Source organism: Biomphalaria glabrata, chromosome 7 (genome assembly GCF_947242115.1).
Source record: "Biomphalaria glabrata chromosome 7, xgBioGlab47.1, whole genome shotgun sequence".
Taxonomy (NCBI): domain Eukaryota; kingdom Metazoa; phylum Mollusca; class Gastropoda; family Planorbidae; genus Biomphalaria; species Biomphalaria glabrata.
In genome coordinates, this window is record NC_074717.1 from 2,962,907 (window position 1) to 2,990,091 (window position 27,185).

General features: G+C 36.6%; 1 protein-coding gene across 2 annotated transcripts; it reads left to right on the top strand.

Moving 5' to 3' along the window:
• The first annotated feature begins 1,552 nt into the window (after positions 1-1,552).
• Positions 1,553-27,185, top strand: LOC129927430 (uncharacterized). 2 transcript variants are annotated; one of them, XM_056036540.1, is made up of 10 exons: positions 1,553-1,857; positions 5,218-5,415; positions 7,145-7,159; positions 10,059-10,190; positions 11,616-11,630; positions 13,886-13,900; positions 15,216-15,230; positions 16,995-17,048; positions 22,565-22,594; positions 24,972-27,185. In XM_056036540.1, exons 1-10 carry the CDS (start codon positions 1,809-1,811, stop codon positions 25,139-25,141), a joined length of 693 nt encoding a protein of 230 aa, XP_055892515.1. In that variant the 5' UTR covers positions 1,553-1,808; the 3' UTR covers positions 25,142-27,185. The 2 variants fall into 2 exon arrangements, with proteins under 2 accessions (XP_055892515.1, XP_055892516.1); XM_056036541.1 differs by lacking the exon at positions 7,145-7,159.

Below are 27,185 nucleotides of genomic sequence, written 5' to 3' on the forward strand. Positions count from 1 at the left end.
GAGTTTTGAGTTTAAACCCTCTCCAGCGTGTTTGAAGCCCAAAAATACCTCTTCAATATATATTTTAAAAAAAGCAAAATACTCACTCAAAATGCTATGAGCATACATAAAGGGGGTTTTGAGTTTACCCCCCCCCCCCTCACTTTTTCAGCGTGGTTTGATGCTAAAAAATACCTCTTCAATATAAAAAAAAAAAAGCAAATTACACACTAAAAATTCTGAGCCAAGCCAAGAGGGGTTTTGAGGTTAACCCCCCCCCCACTCCTGCAGAGGGCTTTTTTAAAGTCTAAAACCCCTCCAGGTGGCTTTGAGTTTAAAATCCCCCTACAGAGAGTTTTGAGGCTGAAAACCTCTCTCTTCAATATTATTTTAAAGCAAACTACAGTCACTAAATTCTATGAGCTTAGCTAAGGGGGTTTTGAATTTGTAAAAAAAAAATTCCAGAGTTGTTTTTTTTAGTTTAACCCCCCCCCCCCCCAAACAGATGATTTTGACGATAAAACTTCCCTTTTCGAAATAAAATCTAAAGCAAACTACAGTTACCTAACGCCAAGAGAGGTTACAAATTTCTACCAGTGGCTGGGCTCCATTAATAAAGTACAGTGTATAGTCATCTACCAAAATTGAAAAAGACTAAATGTGGCTCAACAAAGATGGCTAAGACGGATTTTAGGATTCAGTTATAGAGATCGGGTCTCAATCAAGGAAATTCTTTGCCGAACTGGAAGTCGACCCCTCAGTAAGGTTGTGACAGAGCGTCGCATGATGTTTGATGGACATGTGTCTGATTAAAGGAATTACGCATAATAAGAGTTGCGATGACATGGATGCCATTACGAGGAAAGCGCAATCAAGGACATCCTAAGTACAACTTGGCGCCTCACTTTCATGGAGGTCCTCAGAGCAGGTGGGAAGAGGCTTCAGACATTGCCAGTGACAGATTTTTGTGGAAACAGCTTGTTGCCCAATGTGCCGAACGGTGCGGGAGGATGTAACTCAGTAAGAATAGCACATTAGCTTTTTGAAATAAAAGCTTTTAATAGCAGGATAATGCACTGTAGATACCTCAGAATATGCATTTTGTTGGCTTTCAGTACCGGAAATAGTGCTTGGCGGCGGGCTCTGCCCCGCGCTGTGTGAGCTCCCAGCACTCCCCTAGACCCCCTTGCTGGCAAGGGCGGGTAGTCTACAATATTTCCACTAACTCCAGGAAGAACCTATTCTAGGGTACAATAAACGTCTTCCGAAAGCATGAAGGGTCAGAATGTAGTTTCTAAAGATTAATTATGTACACACACACACACACATACATATATATATATATATTAACAGGGGGGAATCCAAAAAAAAATTCTTTCTACGCCCATGGTGCCACGTCGCTATTTGTTTTATTACTCAAGTGCGCATGTCTCTATTTACAAAAGACTACTTTATTCTCTATCTCTTGACAAGAAAAGCAAGGCCTTTTATACGGTTAAATTAGATTTATTTATCGGTCCAAACAAATAGAAATTCAGTTTGTCTACAACGGCTAATTCGAAACTGGTATTACAACAGTAACAGTTTAGACACAATCACAAACAACACAACAGAAAATCTCCTCACACACATAGCCAGTGCTTGCTGTATCGCACACACATGTATTTCTTGGTGACGAGGAATTACCTTCAAATACGCTGACTGACATTGAAATAAACAAGTATCTAGCTTATGTGTGTAAACCCCAGAACACATAACGTGTATTTAAAGACAGCCCGTTTCAGACACCACACAGATTCAAGTCGACAAAGTTGAATCACATCTCCAAAATGACAGCCCGAAGTGTGTTACTCCTGTTTCCTTTCATTATGTATTTTGGTAAGTTTGTTATGATTTCTGCGTACTCCCCACGAAGGTTTCTACGCTGTGCCCAGCGGGCGTCAGCTTTCTCCCCCATCAGCTGGCCACTCTTCTCTTGGAGCAATGCCGCTTTCGCTTTGCTTCCCTAATGACGCCAGAAACCAAACCCACAGGGAGTTAGTGGCCGTCACTGTTAGAGTTCCCAGGGGCGTAGCTCTGAGATGCCACGACCTTTTTATTGAACGTTTTGTAAGAGATTTATGATCCCACAGGAAGTCAGCCAGTCAGATTGCTGGTTTATTCTCTGCCATCTATTTGCAGATATCAGGTATCTCCTCTGCCACACATTTGCAGGTATCTTTTATGCCATATATTTGCAGGTATCAGGTATCTCCTCTGTCACACATTTGCAGGTATCTTTTATGCCATATATTTGCAGTTATCAGGTATCTCCTCTGTCACACATTTGTAGGTATCACTTCTGCCACAAATTTGCAGGTATCTCTTTTGCCAAACATTTGCAGGTATCACTTCTGCCACACATTTGCAGGTATCACTTCTACCACAAATTTGCAGGTATCTCTTTTGCCAAACATTTGCAGGTATCACTTCTGCCACACATTTGCAGGTATCACTTCTGCCACAAATTTGCAGGTATCTCTTTTGCCACACATTTGCAGGTATCTCCTCTGTCACACATATGCAGGTATCTCTTCTGTCATACATTTGCAGGTATCTCCTCTGTCACACATATGCAGGTATCTCTTCTGTCATACATTTGCAGGTATCTTCATTCGAGGCGCCGCATGAGTTGCAAGTTATCAAGATTTGAGTTCCCTCTTCATGCAATGTCTTCTCTGTCTCTGCCTTTGTTGGGACCCATATTCACAAATTCACATAGTGGCATCATGGGTAACGCATCAGGGATGGTCTTCCGGCTTTCATTCTTTAAGTTCTTATCGTAGTCACTGGCCTATGTAGACGGAGGTCTTTACGGTCCATAGGATTGGACGCAGACACGTTGTCTTGATCTGTCAGGATGATTGTTTGATCTGTATGATTGATTGATCTGTCTGGTCGATTGATAGATCTGTCAGGTTGATTGTTTGATCTGTATGATTCATTGATCTGTCTGGTCGATTGATAGATCTGTCAGGATGATTGTTTGATCTGTATGATTGATTGATCTGTCTGGTCGATTGATAGATCTGTCAGGATGATTGTTTGATCTGTATGATTGATTGATCTGTCTGGTCGATTGATAGATCTGTCAGGATGATTGTCTGATCTGTATGATTGATTGATCTGTCTGGTCGATTGATAGATCTGTCAGGATGATTGTTTGATCTGTATGATTGATTGATCTGTCTGGTCGATTGATAGATCTGTCAGGATGATTGTTTGATCTGTATGATTGATTGATCTGTCTGATCGATTGATAGATCTGTCTGGTTGATCGGTTGATCTTTCTGGTTGATTGACTGAGTTGTCTGATTGATTGATCTGTCTGGTTGATTGATAGATCTTTCTGTTTGATTAATTGATCTGTCTGGTTGATTGATTGATCTGTCTGGTAGATTGAGGTACTATTAGCAGGTACATCGGTTTCAAAATATTCAGTTACATTATAGATCTCTTCTGTTGTTTCTTCATCTGTCTCTTTTCAAGTCGCTACCTATCGTTGAGAGCTTTACAGCATTACGTCCCTCGTCTCGAAATCACACCCGCAAGTCCACAACAATGCAGGGAGAGAGAGAGAAAGAGATATGTGATGCTTATAGGTTTATTTTCATCATGAATAGGCTCTGATTAGCAGGGACTCCCTACACACCAGACGATGTAGTAGTCTATCTAACAAATGAAAAAAAATGTATTTGTAGCGGCTCCCGAATGGGGAAAAGACGCTATTAGTTTTGTGTGGCCTATCTGTCCGTATGTCCGTCCGTTCCGCTTAGATCTGAGAAACTAGAAGATAAAATGAAAATCGGACATCTTGATATTTCAGATCATTCAAAGTTCTAATGCAAAGGCAAATTTTTTTTCTTTTCCGAAAGTGAACCATCTAGTTTTTGAAATGCAAGCAGATTTTTTAAAAAAAAAATTACACCACTTTTCAATGAAAAACTTCAGGGGAGGTAACTTTTTTTTAAAAAAAAGGTCATGGAATTCTTCATTAATAACTCATGCCTCATTCATAGATTCGAGCATTGGTACAAAAAAAAAATTAGCATCTAAGGTAACGATGGTAAAAGTGTCAATGAATCATTATAAAATATATTTTCCATGTATTAATTAACTTATTGAATAGAATAGATTCAAGTGTTATTTTTTCAAAAAGAATTCTGATACGAACTTCGTTTTAATAGTTTCAAAAATAACGAACTACTTTCCACACACACAATTGAGACATATCCTCATTATAGGGGCCTACACTAGGGGATATTCATCATTATTTGCAAGGTGAAAGTCTTGCAGTCATGTGTACACAATGGACCTCATTCACCAACCGTAAACAAACAACATTTAGCCACGTGGCGCTCTATATCTTCTATATAATTCACGATCTCATGTTTAATTCATGATGGTTGTCACGTGACAGTTTTTTTTCCATTGTTTAAGCAATAAGATCACGTGACTAAATGTTGTTTGTTTACGATTGGTGAATGAGGTCCATTGTAGCTTAAAGTAGATCAAGAATTTTTTTTTCCTGTTGCCAATCTATCTAATTTTGTTAGAAGAAAAATCTTTTTTAGTTTCTCTTTATTACATGTAACATGTTATTAATTTTGAATGTATGGATAAGGTTAATAATTATTATTTAAAAAAAAAATATAAGTGTACGCTAAATGAATATATGCAGAAGCTGTGGCTGAGGGTTAAAGCACTTGGAACCGGAAGTTCCGTGTTCGAATCCTGGTGAAGACTCTAAGTGGACCACTTTGGGGGCCGTTTTTTGAGTTTGTGTTTTCACACAAACTGTCTTTGTAACCTTGTTTTTTAATTCAGACTATGAGAAAGCATCTTGCATTTTTTTAAATATTTTTTTTTTATTGACGAGAAGACAATAATTAACATGACTTTTTCTAATGGTTCCCATCAGCCAGTGGCGTAGCTAAGGTGGGAGGGGGAGAATTTGAAAATCCCCCCGGGCCACCACTTGAGTGGTTTTTTTTTATTTAAATTAAATATTACGCAAAATGCAGGGACCCAAAAGAGGTCAAGTCCCCCGGGACCCCCAAACAATAGAAGATTCATAGCTACGCCCCTGCCATCAGCATGCGCTGGAGTTGAGTCTGGCTCATTTAAATGTGAGTTATTTAAATAAAGAATCTTTTCAATCACATTATTATAACAGTATTTACTTGCTTCTATCATTAGCTCATAGGACCGATGGGTGTCAACAAAAATTGTATGCGACGGAAATGCAATGGCTAGACGAGGAACTGGCGGATTTGAAATTCGCACAGCATAACATCGAAGGATATAAAGATGCTATACTAGATCACCGGAAATATAGATCACTGAACTATGAAATAAATCAATTGGTGGAGAAAATGACGAAAGAGCTTGTGGAAAGTAAGTTGCTGTTTGAATAATAATCATAAATCTTTACTATCCATATGGAAATTGTCTTTCACCAAATAAAGCATGATAACTATAGAAAACAAAATATACATTCACACCAGACACACTCATAGTTTACACATGAAAAGTTTATATCAGATCGTTAAATTTTATTTGGTGATTTGATTACCAGGGGTCCAAAAGAGTTTTTGTGTCTGTTTGTCTTTGCTATCGGTGTCTTGTATCTCTTTTTTTGGTGGATAAAATCACAAAATACTGACCCAGAGGGTGATTTTTTATTTCTAGAACCTTTTTAGCTTTCTTATGAATGTTTTTATCAAACAAGCTGTCCAAAGGGGGTTTTGTTTTTGCCAATGACTTTACCAGCAGCATTTAGGATTTTCTGGAGTTTATTTTATTTTTAGTGTCCAAATAGCCATTCCAGGCAGATGTGGGAGTGATAAAACATCACCAAAGTTTTTTCGCTAACATTAAATGAGGACATTTTTCTAAGAAACCGCAATCACTAAATTTACAAAATTCTTCAGGACAGAAGACTCAAAAGTAAAGTATCAATTATACATTAAAACACTGAACCATAATCTTCAAATACAAAAACAAAATTTAATAAAATACTCAGAAAGACACAAAGATAAAGGCACATTCCTCGTCCCATATGCTAGGACAAATTTGTACAAATACTCCTTCTTCCTTAGTGCTATTAGAGCATGGAATGGATTACCTGAGCTAGCCAGGAAAACCAGTGACTTGGCAGAATTTAATTCATTGGTTAATATGCATGACTAAATGCATGACGCGTAGGATGTAATCATCTTCTTTTTTTGAAGTAACGTCTTTATTATATAAGATAAGATGCGAGTTGCTGCTCTTTCTTCCCCATGAAATCACTCAATGAAATCCAACTTCCTGATGTCATTTTTAAGTGAAAAATTATTCGTGAATGTATATTTTCTTTGCTAATTTAATAATGATTTATTCTGTGATACGCACAACAGGAAAGAGCCATTTCATTTACTGTAAAACAGTTACTTTTATTTTTTGTATTATTGTAGAAATGAATAAATTTTCATTCCACATCAAAAGCAGAGCTTCAAATTTCATATCTAAACAGAGTAGACGTGGCAGCCGAGCAATAAAGCACTTGGCTTCCAAACCGGGTGATCCGGGTTCGAATCCTGGAGTAAACTGGGATTTTTAATTTCGGGATCCTTGGGCGCCACTGAGTCCACCAGCTATAATGGGTACCTGAGATAAGTTGTGCTGGCCACATGACACCCACGTTAGCCGTGAGCCACAGAAACAGAAAACCTTGTCATCATCTACCCTATAGATAGCATATCATCATCTGCCCTATAGATAGCATATCATCATCTGCCCTATAGATAGCATATCATCATCTGCCCTATAGATAGCATATCATCATCTGCCCTATAGATAGCATATCATCATCTGCCCTATAGATAGCATATCATCATCTGCCCTATAGATAGCATATCATCATCTGCCCTATAGATAGCATATCATCATCTGCCCTATAGATAGCATATCATCATCTGCCCTATAGATAGCAATCTTGAAACTTTACTTCTTTGACTTTGACACTTTACAGACTGAAAACAAAACATAACATAACGCTAAAGCGGCTGTTCCCATTATTAAAAACGATAAATACCGATGTATATCTAATAATTAACAAATTTATATGCATTTTGTTTTTCAGAAAAAAGATTAGAGGGTATGTATAAAACATGTTGGTTTGTCCATCAAAACTTTTTTTTAGATTAGTTTGTAATTTTAGCGTCTCGTGTTGAGGTCTGTAGTGTTACTGGAGCGCCTTGAGCCTACATTGCGTCTGTTAACAGCGCTCAATAAAACAAAGTATTATTATTTATAATCAGCCAAAGTTTAACCAAAAAATTAAAAGCGAAATTTTGTTTTCACACAAAACTAAGAATAGGAACCCAAAGGGTTCAACCACTGCTCCTTTAGTTGTCGGCGCAAACAGACTCTTTTGCCGGGGAAATCACGTGATTAAAACACACAGAAGAAACTTTTGTATTTTTTTTATTTGAGTTCAAACAATTCATTGATTCTCAATTCAGCATTAAATTGATTTAAAATTCAAATTCTTGCAAATTCTATGAAGTAATAAAACCACAAACTAATGTTTCTTAGTTAGACTGTAGTTTTACTGTTCCAACTTTACCTTTATACATCTACTACAACAGATACTTAGACAACTTTATATTGACAGAACTTAATACTGATATAACTTTGTACTGATAGCATTAAACTGTTGACTCATAACAACCCATGGACCTGTAATGTTTCAAGGAACTACATCTCAAGTAACTACTTCTCAAGGAACTACAGCATCTCAAGGTAATACAACATTTCAAGGAACTACAACATTTCAAGGAACTGCGACATCTCAAGGAACTACAACATTTCAAGGAACTACAACATCTCAAGGATGAAGTTACTGGGGATGAAGTGACTGGGGATGAAATGACAAGGGGATGAAGTGACTGGGGATGAAATGACAAGGGGATGAAGTGACTTGGGATGAAATGACAAGGGGATGAAATGACAAGGGGATGAAATGACAAGGGGATGAAATGACAAGGGGATGAAATGACAAGGGGATGAAATGACTGGGGATGAAGTGACTGGGGATGAAGTGACTGGGGATGAAATGACAAGGGGATGAAATGACAAGGGGATGAAATGACAAGGGGATGAAATGACAAGGGGATGAAATGACAAGGGGATAAAATGACAAGGGGATGAAATGACAAGGGGATGAAATGACAAGGGGATGAAGTGACTGGGGATGAAGTGACTGGGGATGAAGTGACTGGGGATGAAATGTCAAGGTAATGAAATGACAAGAGGATGAAATGACAAGGGGATGAAATGACAAGGGGATGAAATGACAAGGGGATGAAATGACAAGGGGATGAAATGACAAGAGATGAAATGTCAAGGGGATGAAATGTCAAGAGGATGAAATGACTGGGGATGAAATGACTGGGGATGAAATGTCAAGAGGATGAAGTGACTGGGGATGAAATGAAAAGAGGATGAAATGACAAGGAGATGAAGTGACTGGGGATGAAATGACTGGGGATGAAATGACAAGGGGATGAAATGACTGGGGATGAAATGACTGGGGATGAAATGACAAGGGGATGAAATGACAAGGGGATGAAATGATAAGAGGATAAAATGACAAGGGGATGAAGTGACTGGGGATGAAGTGACTGGGGATGAAATGACTGGGGATGAAGTGACTGGGGATGAAATGACAAGAGGATGAAATGACAAGGGGATGAAGTGACTGGGGATGAAGTGACTGGGGATGAAATGATAAGAGGATAAAATGACAAGGGGATGAAGTGACTGGGGATGAAGTAACTGGGGATGAAATGACAAGGGGATGAAGTGACCGGGGATAAAGTGACTGGGGATGAAATGACTGGGGATGAAGTGACTGGGGATGAAATGACAAGGGGATGAATGTCAAGGAAATGAAATGACAAGAGGATGAAATGACAAGGGGATGAAATGACAAGGGGATGAAGTGACTGGGGATGAAGTGACAAGGGGATGAAATGACAAGGGGATGAAGTGACTGGGGATGAAGTGACAAGGGGATGAAATGACAAGGGGATGAAATGACAAGGGGATGAAATGTCTATAGGATGAAATGACAAGGGGATGAAGTGACTGGGGATGAAGTGACAAGGGGATGAAGTGACAAGGGGATGAAATGACAAGGGGATGAAGTGACTGGGGATGAAGTGACAAGGGGATGAAATGACAAGGGGATGAAATGACAAGGGGATGAAGTGACAAGGGGATGAAGTGACAAGGGGATGAAGTGACAAGGGGATGAAGTGACTGGGGATGAAATGACAAGGGGATGAAATGACAAGGGGATGAAATGTCAAGGGGATGAAATGACAAGGGGATGAAATGTCAAGGGGATGAAATGACAAGGGGATGAAATGTCTATAGGATGAAATGACAAGGGGATGAAATGACAAGGGGATGAAGTGACTGGGGATGAAATGACATGGTGATGAAATGACAAGGGGATGAAGTGACTGTGGATGAAATCACAAGGAAACTTACATGGATGGCTGCCTGGTCGTGTGGTTAGCACGCTGGACTGTCGTTCAGATAGTCCCGGGTTCAAACCCTGCCCGCTCCCATCCCCCGTCGTCCTGCGGGAGGTTTGGACTAGGAAGTAAATTATCTTCAACTCGAAACATGTAAAACAAACAAACAAACATTCACAACCCTTACTATCTACTTTATGTATATATATATATATATATATATATATATATATATATATATATATATATATATATATATATATATATATATATATATAGAGAGAGAGAGAGAGAGAGAGAGAGAGAGAGAGAGAGATTTAGACATTGATAGAAAACAAACAAAACCATTTGTTCTTACAGGCACAAGTTTGAAAAAAAAAACAGGTACCCTAATCAACTTTGCATTGTCAAATATTGTTTCAGCCACTTATCAGAAAAAAAGTAAATGTCTCTGTTTTTTTTTTTTATTTCATCTTTAAAGAAAGACTCTACTTCTGTTTCTATACACAGATGTGTACGCAAAAATTGAAGCCAATCAAATGAAAGACTTCGATTGGATTTCCCAAAAGTATAAACGAGATATGTATATAGCTGAAAAAAAGAAGAAAGAAATGGAAGAATTGGAAGCTAAATTGAATTTAGGTAAGCAACTATTATAATAAGTCATGTGTGTATGTATGAAGTCAGTGGCGTAGCAAGATGCCCGGATTCAAGAATATATTGGTGGGCCCCTCCCCCAATAAGACAAATACAATGTATGACAAAACAATGGAATAATGTGAATGTATCGGTACATTTGACCATTCTAATGCATTAGAGTAGCTTCTTAATAATCTTTTTACGATTGACTCCAACATGAATTCAAAGTCAATGTTAGTCCATTTTTAAACAGAATTAAACGAGGTAACTGGGTTTCAAATATATAAAGAAAAAGTTTTATGAGCTGTAGTTCCCATTCTACACATTGACATTCCTAAAACACTTCTAGGTGTCAAACTTTGAAGCATTGATACAAACTAGTATCGAGTTCTACGTCCGATATTTAACAGTAAATAGATCGAATATTTATTTACTAACAGTTTTCTGCCCTTTTAAGTAGCAATGTAAGAAACCAGTGCATCTATTTCTAAATGCGCGAGCGGCTTCTTCTGATGAAACAGTACCCTAATGCCATTTTAGTATCCAGTCATGTTGGAAGCACTATCATAGCTTAAGCCTTGCAATTTAATTAAGGATAAATGGGGATTTAAAAAAAAAATTACCTGGAGCATTTGTTCCGCTAATTCTGCTGACGTCTGATTCTAACAAATATGAAAACCTAGAAATGACTATCTAATTTCTTTTTCTTTGGATGTTCCGTCATCGGAGATCACAGGCAGTAAAAAAAAATAATAATGCGAATTTGGTATCAACTTTTTATTTGTCTAGAGTGCTGCCACTAATGAATGAGACAAATGGTGCAGAATTGATGTCATTCATTAACATTATTTCAGCAAGACACCGAGAGGTCCTGAAGTTCTGTTAGAATCACCATAGGCCATAGACTGAAAAGATGTCAGTCTTGGTTTGGTAATTCAGAAACTCTAAGTGAATTCCTAATTCGAAAAGCGACCTTTACATACTTTAAATACAAAACAAATCATAATCATATTAAGCTTTGAAAAAATTGAATAATTTGCAGCTGTAGCGAAATTTTAATTAGTGACACTCGGGACTATCCCTACTTCTTAACCAAACTCTCTCTCCACCCCCCACCCTTTCTGTACTACCCATAAGTGTATAACTAGAAACAGACAAGAACAAAAAAGAATGGGACGATATGGAGACGATTATCACCTCAAGCACACAATTAGGGTTAGCCACCATTACAAGTCACAAACTCTGATGGAAAACAAACTCTGAACAAAATATCATAACATTCCATTTTTTTACCAGCATTTTGTAGATTTTTAGATCTCTAAAGCGATATTTGTCAAACATAAAGCCGTTACTGATAAAGTAATTTAAAAAATTGTGCTGCTATAGTTAATTAATACATTGTTTTATTTAAAATTTTCTTTTGTGCAGAATTAAGACAAAAAGGTATGTATTGAATTATTTTGCTATATTGTTAAATGTCTAACAAATTGTGACATATTTTTACCTAATTTCCCATTTGAACAAGAGTTACACTCTTTAATTAGTACATGTCTTTTTGTAAAGTGGCTTGGACTTTACTGAACGACTTACTACAACTACTATACATTGATAAAGATTAATTTATTTATATACAATCTAGCTTTCAATCTAAATCTATATCCAGTACAATGTATAGTTATTAAATAATCACAGACCTAAAGACCATAAGTTAAACTTTATTTCATAAGTTAAATAAGACACTGTAAAGCATACGGCCTTACCTATCACACTCTATAGTGCAATTTGAATTGCAAAGACGAAACCACTCATAGGCCAGATATTTACCATAGTATCTCAGTTGCTTGAGATGGCTGTGGACAGCAGATGGCTTTAGTTTTATTTTTGAGTTTTTTTTTCTTCTAGACTCTCCGGAACAAGTCTGATTGTTAACCGCAAATATAATTCTTAAGAGCAGCTTCAACAGCAATCATCATCATCATCATCAAACTCCATTAGAGTGAGGGCTTGAGAGGCTCAAATCCTCTCTTGCAAAAGCCCTGGACAGAAACCCTGCTGTCTTGCGTAGTGCATACATGTCACCATACAGGTCGAGAATTTTTGGTTTCCCAGACCTGTCGAGACGGAGATCAGCAAGTCTGGGGCAGTCAAACAGAATATGAGGCACGGTTTCCTCTTCTTCCCCGCAGCGGGGTCACCGTGAATCAAAATTTGGCCATAGCGCGAGAAATATGAGCCAACAGGACAATGGCCTGTCCTGCACTGTGCTATAATAGCTTGCTCAGGCCTGGACAGCCTCCACCACGGGGAAGTGCGGTCAGGGCGCCTCATGCGTTCCCAGACTCCACGGGCTTTTTGGGACTTGTCCCAGCACTCAACAGCAATAGAATGCTCCAAGGCTCATTATACGAGAAATGCAGTCCCAATATCAAAGCAAATACAAAGCTTTAGGCGGCTATCTTGTGCTAAAATAAAGTAGATGTCAAACAATTTGAAAATATATATTAAACTAACTTGACAAACGTCTGTCTCTCTTAATAACAGTTTCAACGCGTATAATAACTTAACAATATACGTACAATGTGTAGGTCTGAACTAGATAGGAACTTTTCATATACAAGTAGCGTAAATCCTAACTATGACCATGTCTTGGGATACTCGAGTGAAAATTGAAAAATAATTTAAAAAGATAATCACTGTAAATAATTTGGTGGAGGGGTTGCCTTTTAGCTTGCTGATAGTAAAAAGGAAGGTTACAGTGCACATTAAGAAGAATTGAGATTCAAACTTAAAAGAAATGTAATTAGATCTTATTCTACAATAACTGGTGGGAAGCGTGGTCGAGAGGCAAAGTGCGCTTGGCTTGGCTACCTAGAAGGGGGTCAAGGTTCGACACCCGACTCGGGCAGAGTTGCGTTTACTGAGCGCCTAAAGGCAGCTCGGAAAACCAACTCCTAGATACCCCCTGTCCACTGGTCCACAAATGAGAAAGCATGAAAGTAGCACTATATAAAAGCTATAATAATAATAATAACAATAATAAAGACAATCCAAAGCTTCAGACTGCCATCTTGTTTAAAGAAACAATCAGACGCCAAACAATCAATACTTATATATTTAAATCAGTTTTCAAACTTCTGTCCCTCGTCTCCGTTCATTAGTCGTTCCATTCCAGAACACTCATAGAGCTGTTGAAACAAATTAGCTTCTTGACATCATCTGCTCTATAGATCGCAAGGTCTAAAAAAGGAAAACTTTTATATGGTTGTTGAAAACTTTGAAAAAATAATAAATAAATCGCATTCTCACTATAGATCTAAACGTGTTACTACCTATGCCATTAATCTAACTTTGTTTTTTTTCTGAGACGGCTAACGTTAAAAAACATGTTAATTGCTGTAACATTATATCTTTTGTACAGAATTCTTTCGTGAAGTTATGTATTAAATTAGTTGTAAGATAGTGGGATAGGTCTACCAAACTAGTACACATTTCAAAGTGACATTTCAACACTTAGATATTTGTATAGATCTTGTAGTAAAAGTTGCATGAGCCCCCCCCCCCCCCCCCACTTCTAGCTAAAACATTTCTATTCGTTTTTTTTTAATTAATTTATTAATATAAAATGTATTTATCATTCTAAATGGAATACATATACAAATATTGCTATAATATTTCTTATTCAAATTATCTTTGTGCAGAAGCCAGACGACAGGGTATGTATTAAATTGGCATATAATAGTGCGATATGTTCATTAAACTATTCAGCACTTATAACCAAATGTTCATATTTCAAAAAGAGATAAAAGTCTCATAGACATTTGTAAAGTTTTTTTTTGTTTTTTTGGAAAGTTGCCTGGCCTCTATTGGACGAAAAACGGCTATACAGTTATTAATTTTTGTTTATATTGTTTTTAAATTGAGCTAGCAAATAAATGAAATTCATATTTCTATTCAATATAATCTACACTTACTAAATGTAACTGATCTTTTAATTGTTCATTCTGTTCAACTTAGTTATTATTTATAACTAGAGCATACAGCATTAAACATTGTAAGGCAACCAGGCTTAGCATATTGATGAGTTTCCAACGCGAAGACTATTCTTTGGGCCAAAAATTTACCACTGTTGCTTAGTAGTCTGACGGCTGTGGACAGCAGATGGCTGCAGGTATAATTTTGTGTTTCCATCTCCATGGCAACATCCAAACACAGCTGGGGAAATACTGCATTCGGTTCTTCGGACTCGAAGACAAGCCGTATTATATATAAATATAAAGCTTGTATTCACAAAATATGCTAGGTAACTGTATAATGTCTTTTAATTCAGATTGTTTGAATACTATTGTTATTGTCTTTATACATCACATTTCCAAATATTTCCAAACATGTACTTAATGTGAAGTATTTAACTGTATAAAGTAACCATCTAATTTGGGATGGTGAAGTGAAAGTCAAAAGAGGATTTTAGAATAAAAAAACTTGGTCAATAATCTGATGCAGCTATCCATTAGCTTGTCAATATTGAGAATATTATTAGACTCGTTATACGAGAAATGGAGTCTCAATCTCAAATCAGATATTGTTAAATCTTTATCCTTTCTGGTAAAGACAATTCAAAGCTTCCGGCAACCATCTTGTACACAAATTTAACTCTTTCTCTACGTAATTATTTACCACATTCTGGTGGAATCAACGCTGGTATCGTCAGTTAGGAGAGAAAGAGTTAATAGTTTGCAATTTAAATTGTTTTCAATGATAATAATGAAAAGAAATAAGAAGATGCCAAACATTTAACAATTTATATTCAACTTACTTCACAAGCTTATGCCCTCTCGTCCATCAGAGGATGGATTTCAGAACAATTTTGTTCACCAAAATATGATACAATCGCATTTTTAAACATCAATTTTTGTAAACGTGATGTAAGTAAAAAAAAAATATAACACAGCTTTTTTTTTCCATCACCGACGCCCTTACAAACGTATGTACTGCTGTAATCATATATTTTTGAATATTTCTTTTGTGCAGAAGTAGAAGGCAGAGGTATGTATTCAATTAGCTTGATATAGTGTGATTCCTTTACTAAACCGTTAAATATGTTTTATTTCTATGTTGCTTCTTTGCATACCTATATATAGTTGAAAGATTTAATTCTGTTGTTTATATATGCTAAAACAAATAAAAGCAACACATTTTATAGAAATGGAAATAGTTACACAGACTCATTCACCTTATCTTATACACTTATCTTATACAAATACAGACGTTACTTACTTAAGTACGTCCGACGCGTAATCCTATGTCAATCTAGTCATATATGTTAATCAATGACATAAATTTTGCAAAGTCCATTTTTTTTCCTGGCTGGCTAAGGCAATCCATTCCATGCTGAAATAGCACTAGGGAAGAAGGAGCTTTTGTACAAATTTGTCCTAGCATACGGAACGAGGCATGTGCCTTTATCTTTGTGTCTTTCTGAGGATTGTATTGGATTTTGTTTTTGTATTTGAAGATTATAAAAAAATCAAATAATGGACTGGGGTCTATTAACAACTTTTTTAAAATCAAAGATAAACAAAAAACTGATACATTCTTAAGCCAGGGGTTATCAACCTGTGGATCACAGCCCCCTTAAGGTTCGATAGACGATTTGCAAGGTATCACCCAAGGCCTTCGAAAATGTGGAATTTTATAAAAAATCAAACGTTCAAGCATAAAATTCTACAAAAGTTTTTTTTTCAATTGGAACATAAATTTTTTTATTGTCTTTCAATGATAGATGTTGAAGACCAGTGTGGAATCGTAAATATTTTTGAACAATTTTAATTAATGTAAACGCAGCGTTAGGCCATTGCTAATCATAGATATTATCTTTATGGTGACGTAGTGACGAAATGGTCCATGTTATTGAAGTTAATATTCCCATTATGGTACACACTTGAAAATGAATCTCGCATAAAATAACATCAAGAAAAGATTATGTCGATTAATTAACGGTAAGGTTTTAGTTCAATAGTTGAATCAAGAATTGAAAAAAAAAAACCAGTACATTATTTGTAATAAGGTTCTAAGTGTTGAAGCTAGGAGACCGACATAACTAGAACGTCCGAGGTGTGCCTTCAGATCGCCCATTATTGTAAAGGTAAGGGTTAGGGCTAGAAGTAAAGGCGATCTTAAAGACGTCTCATACAAACCTCTAGAAACTACAGCAGCATGGGCTCTATGAGAGAAAATTGGTTCAGTTTTTTTTTGTCGAAAAAGTGTAAGGTATCTTTGAAAAAATATTTGTTAACTCTGTACATATGGTGCTCCAATTTACTACAATTTTGGTTACCAAAATTCATTGAAACTCATCATATAATTTATAACCAAGACACTGCTATATATAAATTACACAAAGCAATGAAAAACTTCAATATCAGGATCAAATGTTGCCGGGAAAAATCCATTCTTCATACTATAACTTCCAATAGGCAATTGTATCTGCTCTTTATAAAACAAAATGACATTGATCCTGACAAACAGATAATAACATAATTTTCGGGGGAAGAACATTTGCACATGCGGACGAAACTTCACCATTCTTTTCTAATCTACCTGACTTCACGTTTGCTTTTGTCAGAAATCATAACCGAAGTTGAAGATGTTTCGGACACAGAAAGATTTTCTTGAACTCAATAGACCGATGTAGCGAGAAACGATTTTTCTTCAATGTCAGATACATAAATCTAAAGCTAAAAAAGGTTTTTACCCTTACAGAGTTGGTTTCTTTCTTATACTTAATCATCTTTTATACTATCTCTTTAGTGTTTGCAGAGAGAGAAAAGGCTAGACAAAGGGAGCTACAAAGACAAAAAGAAGGTATGCTTTATCTTAAAATAGTTTTCTACGTCCGGTGAGATGGTGCGCAAAAGTGCACTCGCTCAAGAAGATAAAGTTGTTCTTTTCCGCCATGACCCTAGTGGCAGTTGCTGACTGAGAGAACGTACATCTTATTTAGCAATGCTCATCAAGCCGTGACATATTTCGATTTATTTATATGATAAGTGTGAAAGGGCACCCATTATTGATTATTTCATTTATCTATCAAAAGAAATGAGCAGCAGCCTTACGGTTTGGCATGAAATTTCGTACACACGCTTTTTATAGCCGTATCTTTTAAGTGCTCCATAAGAAAAGCGGTTTTGTCAGATAAGAAGTAATTAAAAAAAACAACAACAAAATACTTAAGATGTAATTTAAACCTTTGTATATTTTATAGTTACTTTTTCCTAAACACATCCATGTCAAACAAAGTTTAAATGCTAATAGCTCAAAAATAAGACTTCGGTGTTTTTTAAGAATATTTTCTTTCTTTGTTTCATATTTCACTACTTTGTTATTTCACTACTTTGTTATTTCACTACTTTGTTATTTCACTACTTTGTTATTTCACTACTTTGTTATTTCACTACTTTGTTATTTCACTACTTTGTTATTTCACTACTTTGTTATTTCACTACTTTGTTATTTCACTACTTTGTTATTTCACTACTTTGTTATTTCACTACTTTGTTATTTCACTACTTTGTTATTTCACTACTTTGTTATTTCACTACTTTGTTATTTCACTACTTTGTTATTTCACTACTTTGTTATTTCACTACTTTGTTATTTCACTATTTGTTATTTCACTACTTTGTTATTTCACTACTTTTGTTATTTCACTACTTTGTTATTTCACTACTTTTGTTATTTCACTACTTTGTTATTTCACTACTTTGTTATTTCACTACTTTTGTTATTTCACTACTTTGTTATTTCACTACTTTTGTTATTTCACTACTTTTGTTAATTCACTACTTTGTTATTTCACTACTTTGTTATTTCACTACTTTGTTATTTCACTACTTTGGACTCTACCTTACGTTACATTGTATTTTCATTTTTCGCTCAAGTTTAGATACGGTCAAAATAAAAAGTAAACACTAATAGCATTTCAATGGATGTGTGTGTTACTTAGTTAATTGTCTTTATCGAAATTCACATGCTAAAAAATTGTAATATGGTAACTGGAGGCATTCAATGGGGTCAAAGATTGACAATAGTAGAAATAAAATTAAATGGATTTTGTCTTGTTATAGCAGACACGCTGCCGAAGTAAATCTAGCGCGTGGGGGGGATCAGAAATGGGGCTTTCGTAATGGACAATTGTTTTTCTTTAGCCAGCAACTGCTAGTCTAAAGAAATGAGTGGTTTATATGAAACTGATAGTGTAAAGAAATGAGTGGTTTATATGAAACTGATAGTGTAAAGAAATGAGTGGTTTATATGAAACTGATAGTGTAAAGAAACGGATGGGTTGTATGAACTGATTGTCTTAAGGAATTGGTTGGCTGTATAAAACTGATCGTCTAAAGAAATGATTGGGATTTAGTTGTAGTTTCCCTTTCAGATCTTACAATCCATGTAAAGGTCAACTGTTTATGTGTGCAACAGTTAACGGTGTCATGTGGCCAGCACAGCGACCAACCACCTTACTTTTCCCCAATTAATAAAGGGACACATTAGAGCTGTGTGGACTAAGAGACGCCCTAAAGATCCCGGAAATAAACCAACATCCCATTTTTTTTTTTTACTTCTATACCAATTCCCCTATTTTGTTTCCCACACCTATACCAATTCCCATATATAAGTCTACTTTTAATCCAACTCTCCATTCTTTCTTCGACTTCTATACCAACTCTCCATTCTTTCTTCGACTTCTATACCAACTCTCCATTCTTTCTTTGACTTCTATACCAACTCTCCATTCTTTCTTCGACTTCTATACCAACTCTCCATTCTTTCTTCAACTTCTATACCAACTCTCCATTCTTTCTTCGACTTCTATACCAACTCTCCATTCTTTCTTTGACTTCTATACCAACTCTCCATTCTTTCTTCGACTTCTATACCAACTCTCCATTCTTTCTTCAACTTCTATACCAACTCTCCATTCTTTCTTTGACTTCTATACCAACTCTCCATTCTTTCTTCGACTTCTATACCAACTCTCCATTCTTTCTTCGACTTCTATACCAACTCTCCATTCTTTCTTCAACTTCTATACCAACTCTCCATTCTTTCTTCGACTTCTATACCAACTCTCCATTCTTTCTTTGACTTCTATACCAACTCTCCATTCTTTCTTTGACTTCTATACCAACTCTCCATTCTTTCTTCGACTTCTATACCAACTCTCCATTCTTTCTTCAACTTCTATACCAACTCTCCATTCTTTCTTCGACTTCTATACCAACTCTCCATTCTTTCTTCGACTTCTATACCAACTCTCCATTCTTTCTTCGACTTCTATACCAACTCTCCATTCTTTCTTCGACTTCTATACCAACTCTCCATTCTTTCTTCAACTTCTATACCAACTCTCCATTCTTTCTTTGACTTCTATACCAACTCTCCATTCTTTCTTTGACTTCTATACCAACTCTCCATTCTTTCTTCAACTTCTATACCAACTCTCCATTCTTTCTTTGACTTCTATACCAACTCTCCATTCTTTCTTCGACTTCTATACCAACTCTCCATTCTTTCTTCAACTTCTATACCAACTCTCTATTCTTTCTTCAACTTCTATACCAACTCTCCATTCTTTCTTCAACTTCTATACCAACTCTCCATTCTTTCTTCAACTTCTATACCAACTCTCCATTCTTTCTTTGACTTCTATACCAACTCTCCATTCTTTCTTCGACTTCTATACCAACTCTCCATTCTTTTTTCAACTTCTATACCAACTCTCCATTCTTTCTTCGACTTCTATACCAACTCTCCATTCTTTCTTCAACTTCTATACCAACTCTCCATTCTTTCTTCAACTTCTATACCAACTCTCCATTCTTTCTTCGACTTCTATACCAACTCTCCATTCTTTCTTCAACTTCTATACCAACTCTCCATTCTTTCTTCGACTTCTATACCAACTCTCCATTCTTTCTTTGACTTCTATACCAACTCTCCATTCTTTCTTCAACTTCTATACCAACTCTCCATTCTTTCTTTGACTTCTATACCAACTCTCCATTCTTTCTTCGACTTCTATACCAACTCTCCATTCTTTCTTTGACTTCTATACCAACTCTCCATTCTTTCTTTGACTTCTATACCAACTCTCCATTCTTTCTTCGACTTCTATACCAACTCTCCATTCTTTCTTCAACTTCTATACCAACTCTCCATTCTTTCTTCAACTTCTATACCAACTCTCCATTCTTTCTTCGACTTCTATACCAACTCTCCATTCTTTCTTCGACTTCTGTACCAACTCTCCATTCTTTCTTCAACTTCTATACCAACTCTCCATTCTTTCTTCGACTTCTATACCAACTCTCCATTCTTTCTTCGACTTCTATACCAACTCTCCATTCTTCCTTCGACTTCTATACCAACTCTCCATTCTTTCTTCGACTTCTATACCAATTCCTCATTCTTTCTATATCGATTTTCCATTCTTTCTTGGACTTTCTTAAACCTATCTTTACTGACGTTAATAGATTGTTGTTTTTTTTAACTAAAAGTCATACTAGATTGTCTGGTATCGCTATACCTTTAGTTTTTGCTTTCCCATGGGGTTCATTTTTAGCCTTAGTTCACATGAGTAGATTTTGTTTTCTTTTCCATTAGATTCTTATTTAGATTCTTATTGATGCGTCTCTCCTTCATGGTATTGACATCAGCTCCACTATCCAATTCCATTTGAAATCTTACTCGGTGTCCATTTACTGTTATAGCTGTATTCATCCTTTCCGGCTTTTTTTTTGTTGTTCTCTAAGGACATCAACCATTTGTTTTCGATCATCATGACTTCATCTTTTGTGACGGACTGCAGCAGTTTGTTCATGGTCAGGCATACTCTCTGATACTTGCTGAATTTTAATTTTGCACATCGATGCCAATGATCTTCTATACCAATTCCTCATTCTTTCTATATCGATTTTCCATTCTTTCTTGGACTTTCTTACATTCAAATCTTACATTCATTGGGTTATCAAAATATTTGTTCTATAAGATCACGGTTCACATGAAAACGAATAAAGGTAATATCGCATTTTCCAAACTTTTCGTAGTTTCCGAGACCTCAACGTTACAGGCGTAAAACAAAACAAGGTAACAAAGAGAGTTTGTGTGGAAACACAAACTCAAAATCGGCCCCCCGAAGTGGTCAACCGAGGTTTCAATATTTTCAGAAAGAATACCAGAATGAAAGGTAAATGGCAGAGGAAGAATGGAGAAAGATCTTGTGTAGTGTCCGAACTGTCCAGCAGACCAAGGGATAGGTGAAAGTAAATGTGAAGTTACATGTGAACCTGGCCTAACTGATGTCTTATAATGATTATCTAATTGATTTAATAGTTCTATAAAGGGTCAATCTCTTATTGAAAGCCTGAAAAAAACAACAAAATACAACAATTACATTTCCGTTAAAAAAAATCCATTTTGTTAAGGGTTCTATACCCTTGCAGTTCGTATGTGGTTAACGCGAAAATAGAAAAAAACTACTTATTAATTGTTGATTGAAATTATGTCCAACTTATATGTATACTAGATAGATTTTTTCTCTTTAAAAAAAGTTAAAGTTTTTTTTTATTTAGTAGTTAGTATTACAGAACCTACTTAACTTAGCAATAAAAATGTAAAAAAAAAAAAATATTCTCCAACCAGTTGCATAAATGTGTTAAAAATATGGTGAATAACTATCTCCCCTACTATAGAGTCCCCCTTGTTTGTTACTATTAATAGTGAATAGTTGTAAAAGTGATGTATTTTTTTATGAAAAAAACTGCTTGCGTAAGTGATTTAAAAAATAGATTTTTCGCTTTCGGAAAAGAAAAAAGTAGCCGTTGCATCAGAACTTTGAATGGTCTAAAATATTATGAAGTTAGATTTTCACTATCTTTTCTAGTTAACGATATCTAAACGGGACGGACGGACGGACGAACGGACAGACATTCCACACAAAACTAAAAGCGTCTTTTCCCCTTTCGAGGGCCGCTAAAGATGGATTTTACCTTGCATTTACCGTTGAAAACGAGGCGCGGAGATTTCAGGTTCAAATCCTGGTGAAGACTGGGATTTATAATTTCGGGATCTTGAGGCGCATGTGAGCCCATCCAGCTCTAATAGGTACCTGACATTAGTTGGGGGAAAAGTAAAGGCGATTGGCCGTTGTGCTGGCCACATGACACCCTCGTTAAAGAAACAGATGGCCTTTACCATCTGCCCCATAGATAGCAAGGTCTGAAAGGGAAACTTTACCCTTTTATTATTTTCAAACCGTTAAAAACTTTTCATTTTTTTTCAATTAACATTTTGTATTATCTTTTTTTTCTTGCTTAAAGAAGAGGAAGACGAGAAAAGGAGCCGTGATGGTAAGTACTAAATAATCTCAAACTAGTCTGATATAGCTACCATACTTTGACATGTTTTTACTAATGGTTCACATTTTCAAAAGAGATATATGAAAATTATAATTATAGATTTTTATGTTTTATTGTATCTGTATCATCTCTATCTTCTCTTTAGAACTAACGTCTGTAATTTATAAGATACACAGTTATCAATACGCGCTGATGTAGCTCTCAATCCGAATAAAATACATTTGTCTATTTAGTATAATGTACAGTTATTGACAGATGACATCAGATTTACTTAAATTAAATTCCTATACTATAACTTATGTTTCAAATCATTGTATTCGTGTTTTTTTACAACTCAAATTTTAATTATAGACTTTGTTCTAGCACCCGAATACATGCCTAAATATTTGTTTGGAAATTTGGAACAGGTGGGATGAGGTATTTATTTAATACTACGCGAACTCTGGGAGCAGACGATGTAAATCTCATCTATTACTTTGGGAGCAGACGATTTAAAGCTTATGTTACTTTGGGAGCAGACGATTTAATGCTCATCTGTTACTTTGGGAGCAGACGATTTAATGCTCATCTGTTACTTCGGAAGCAGATAATGTAAAGCTCATCTGTTACTTTGGGAGCAGATAATGTTAAGCTCATCCGTTACTTCGGGAGCAGATAATGTTAAGCTCATCTGTTACTTCGGGAGCAGATAATGTAAAGCTCGTCTGTTACTTCGGGAGCAGATAATGTAAGGCTTATCTGTTACTTCGGGAGCAGATAATGTAAAGCTATGTATGGCAAGACTTTGGGAGCAGACGATTTAATGCTCATCTGTTACTTTGGGAGCAGACGATGTAAAGCTCGTCTGTTACTTTGGGAGCAGATAATGTAAAGCTCATATGTTACTTTGGGAGCAGACGATCTAAAGCTTATCTGTTACTTTGGGAGCAGACGATCTAAAGCTTATCTGTAACTTTGGGAGCAGACGATGTAAAGCTCATCTGTTACTTTGGGAGCACACGATGTAAAGCTCATCTGTTACTTTGGGAGCAGACTATGTAAAGCTCATTTGTTACTTTGGGAGCAGACTATGTAAAGCTCATTTGTTACTTTGGGAGCAGACGATGTAAAGCTCATCTGTTACTTTGGGAGCAGACTATGTCGAGCTCATCCGTTACTTTGGGAGCAGACGATTTAAAGCTCATCTGTTACTTTGGGAGCAGACTATGTAAAGCTCATCTGTTACTTTGAGAGCAGACGATGTAAAGCTCATCTGTTACTTTGGGAGCAGACTATGTAAAGCTCGTCTGTTACATTGTGAGTAGAAGATGTAAAGCTCATCTGTTACTTTGGGAGCAGACGATGTAAAGCTCATCTGTTACTTTGGGAGCAGACGATGTAAAGCTCATCTGTTACTTTGAACGACAGTTAACGAGGGCTATCTACACAACGACGAGCCGCCCTTAGTTTCTCAAACTTATGTCAGGTACACATTAGCATATATAAGGCTTCCTTCAGTCGCCTACACAACAGTTCCCCCTCTCTTCGCAGCTGACGTAACAAAATTACTGGCAAGTGTCAATAGAGTGTGGAATCAGCGGACTCACAGGCTCTGCCAGGGTGTAGCAGTGTGCTGCAAACAACTTAAGGGCCTCAGGTCGACTCCCGAAGCCTTTTACTATGTTTGTGTATATATGCAAGACAGTAGAGATTGGCAGCCAACCAAGAAAAACGAGCGCCTGCAGCTCAAAGTTTACTGGTTAAGGCGCCTGTTTATCGCCTGTATTAAAAAACTGTTCTGCTGGGCCGAATATCTTTGCCACAGGTGAAGGCCATACATTTCACTGGTTGTTGGGGGGTTATTTGAGACTAATGTCAACGGAAGCATTTAATATGCAGTGGAGTGCTGATATTCATTACCACTTCCGGCAATAACAACTTTACGGAAATGGGTGGACAAGGACTGTTGGGATATCTTAAATTCCAGAAGTTTCAAATGTCAGTTTCAATAACCAACAAGTTTTTTTTTTTAAAAAAAGAGATGGCACAAACACTTCACCCTTTTCCCATTTTTCTAAGTCAGACCGGACTGCCTTCTCCCGAATTCCCGCGCTTTGACACCGGCGCAGTTTTTTCCCTTTCTGCCTCATTAGAAAACAGCGGCATTGAAAAAAGTTCAGAAACATTTTTTTCTAATTTTTTTCTCTCCACTTTGTTTGTGGTCTTAACGTCATTTGTTGTTTTTGGCTTTTGTTTTTGGCTTTGTTTTTGGCTTTGTTTTTGTTTTTGGTTTTGGCCCAACAGGGTTTCCCACACATGTAGTCTATGTTTGATGTCTGTTTTGCACATTAGTTCGCCACTGTTTCAAAAGAGATTTTTACTTTTTCAGTATTAGCTCTTCAAAATGGACAGTTTTTCGCCGGAGCTTACTGGGGAGAACACCCCGCTGTTACCAAATGGAATGCAAGAAAGGCATTAAATAAGAGTCGGCGTGAACATGAACGAGAACTTGAACGTCAACTTGAACTGGAACTAGTGCTTCTACTTGCCCAACTGTGACGTGTTGTAGATCATGTGACGTCTCTCGTGTTATAGATCATGTGGCGTCTCTCGTGTTATAGATCATGTGGTGTCTCTCGTGTTATAGATCATGTGACGTCTCTCGTGTTATAGATCATGTGGTGTCTCTCGTGTTATAGATCATGTGGTGTCTCTCGTGTTATAGATCATGTGACGTCTCTCGTGTTATAGATCATGTGACGTCTCTCGTGTTATAGATCATGTGACGTCTCTCGTGTTATAGATCATGTAACGTCTCTCGTGTTATAGATCATGTAATGTCTCTCGTGTTATAGATCATGTGGTGTCTCTCGTGTTATAGATCATGTGACGTCTCTCGTGTTATAGATCATGTAATGTCTCTCGTGTTATAGATCATGTAATGTCTCTCGTGTTATAGATCATGTAATGTCTCTCGTGTTATAGATTATGTGACGTCTCTCGTGTTATAGATCATGTAATGTCTCTCGTGTTATAGATCATGTAATGTCTCTCGTGTTATAGATCATGTGACGTCTCTCGTGTTATAGATCATGTGGTGTCTCTCGTGTTATAGATCATGTGGTGTCTCTCGTGTTATAGATCATGTGACGTCTCTCGTGTTATAGATCATGTGACGTCTCTCGTGTTATATATCATGTGACGTCTCTCGTGTTATAGATCATGTGACGTCTCTCGTGTTATAGATCATGTGACGTCTCTCGTGTTATAGATCATGTAACGTCTCTCGTGTTATAGATCATGTAATGTCTCTCGTGTTATAGATCATGTAATGTCTCTCGTGTTATAGATCATGTGACGTCTCTCGTGTTATAGATCATGTAATGTCTCTCGTGTTATAGATCATGTAATGTCTCTCGTGTTATAGATCATGTAATGTCTCTCGTGTTATAGATCATGTGACGTCTCTCGTGTTATAGATCATGTAATGTCTCTCGTGTTATAGATCATGTAATGTCTCTCGTGTTATAGATCATGTAATGTCTCTCGTGTTATAGATCATGTGACGTCTCTCGTGTTATAGATCATGTGACGTCTCTCGTGTTGTAGATCATGTGGCGTCTCTCGTGTTGTAGATCATGTGGCGTCTCTCGTGTTATAGATCATGTGGTGTCTCTCGTGTTATAGATCATGTGGCGTCTCTCGTGTTGTAGATCATGTGGTGTCTCTCGTGTTGTAGATCATGTGGTGTCTCTCGTGTTATAGATCATGTGGTGTCTCTCGTGTTATAGATCATGTGACGTCTCTCGTGTTATAGATCATGTGACGTCTCTCGTGTTATAGATCATGTGACGTCTCTCGTGTTATAGATCATGTGACGTCTCTCGTGTTATAGATCATGTGACGTCTCTCGTGTTATAGATCATGTGACGTCTCTCGTGTTATAGATCATGTGGTGTCTCTCGTGTTATAGATCATGTGACGTCTCTCGTGTTATAGATCATGTAATGTCTCTCGTGTTATAGATCATGTGGTGTCTCTCGTGTTATAGATCATGTGGTGTCTCTCGTGTTATAGATCATGTGACGTCTCTCGTGTTATAGATCATGTAATGTCTCTCGTGTTATAGATCATGTGACGTCTCTCGTGTTATAGATCATGTGGTGTCTCTCGTGTTATAGATCATGTGACGTCTCTCGTGTTATAGATCATAAAAGGAGTGATTCAACATGATCTTTTTTGTCCTGTCTATCTAATGTATTTCTAATGAATTTCTAATGTATTTTTAATGTATTTATAATGTAACCGGTATTTCTAAGATTTCTCAAACAGTAACACAGTCAGTATCACATAGAATCTCAATATGGAAGACCCAGTATACACAAGCCATCCCTTAATCGAGTGTTTCCCAAACTGTGTTCCGGTAGCTATTGTGGTAATTAATTCTACATTTAATGCAGAACAGAAAAAACACATATTTATTAGCTCTTCTAAAAAAATGGAAAAAATACTACAATAATATAACTATGAACTTTGACATGCTCTAGATTTGACTCTAATTTGAATCAAAGATCAACCATTAAATGATTTCCGGTCGAGTTTC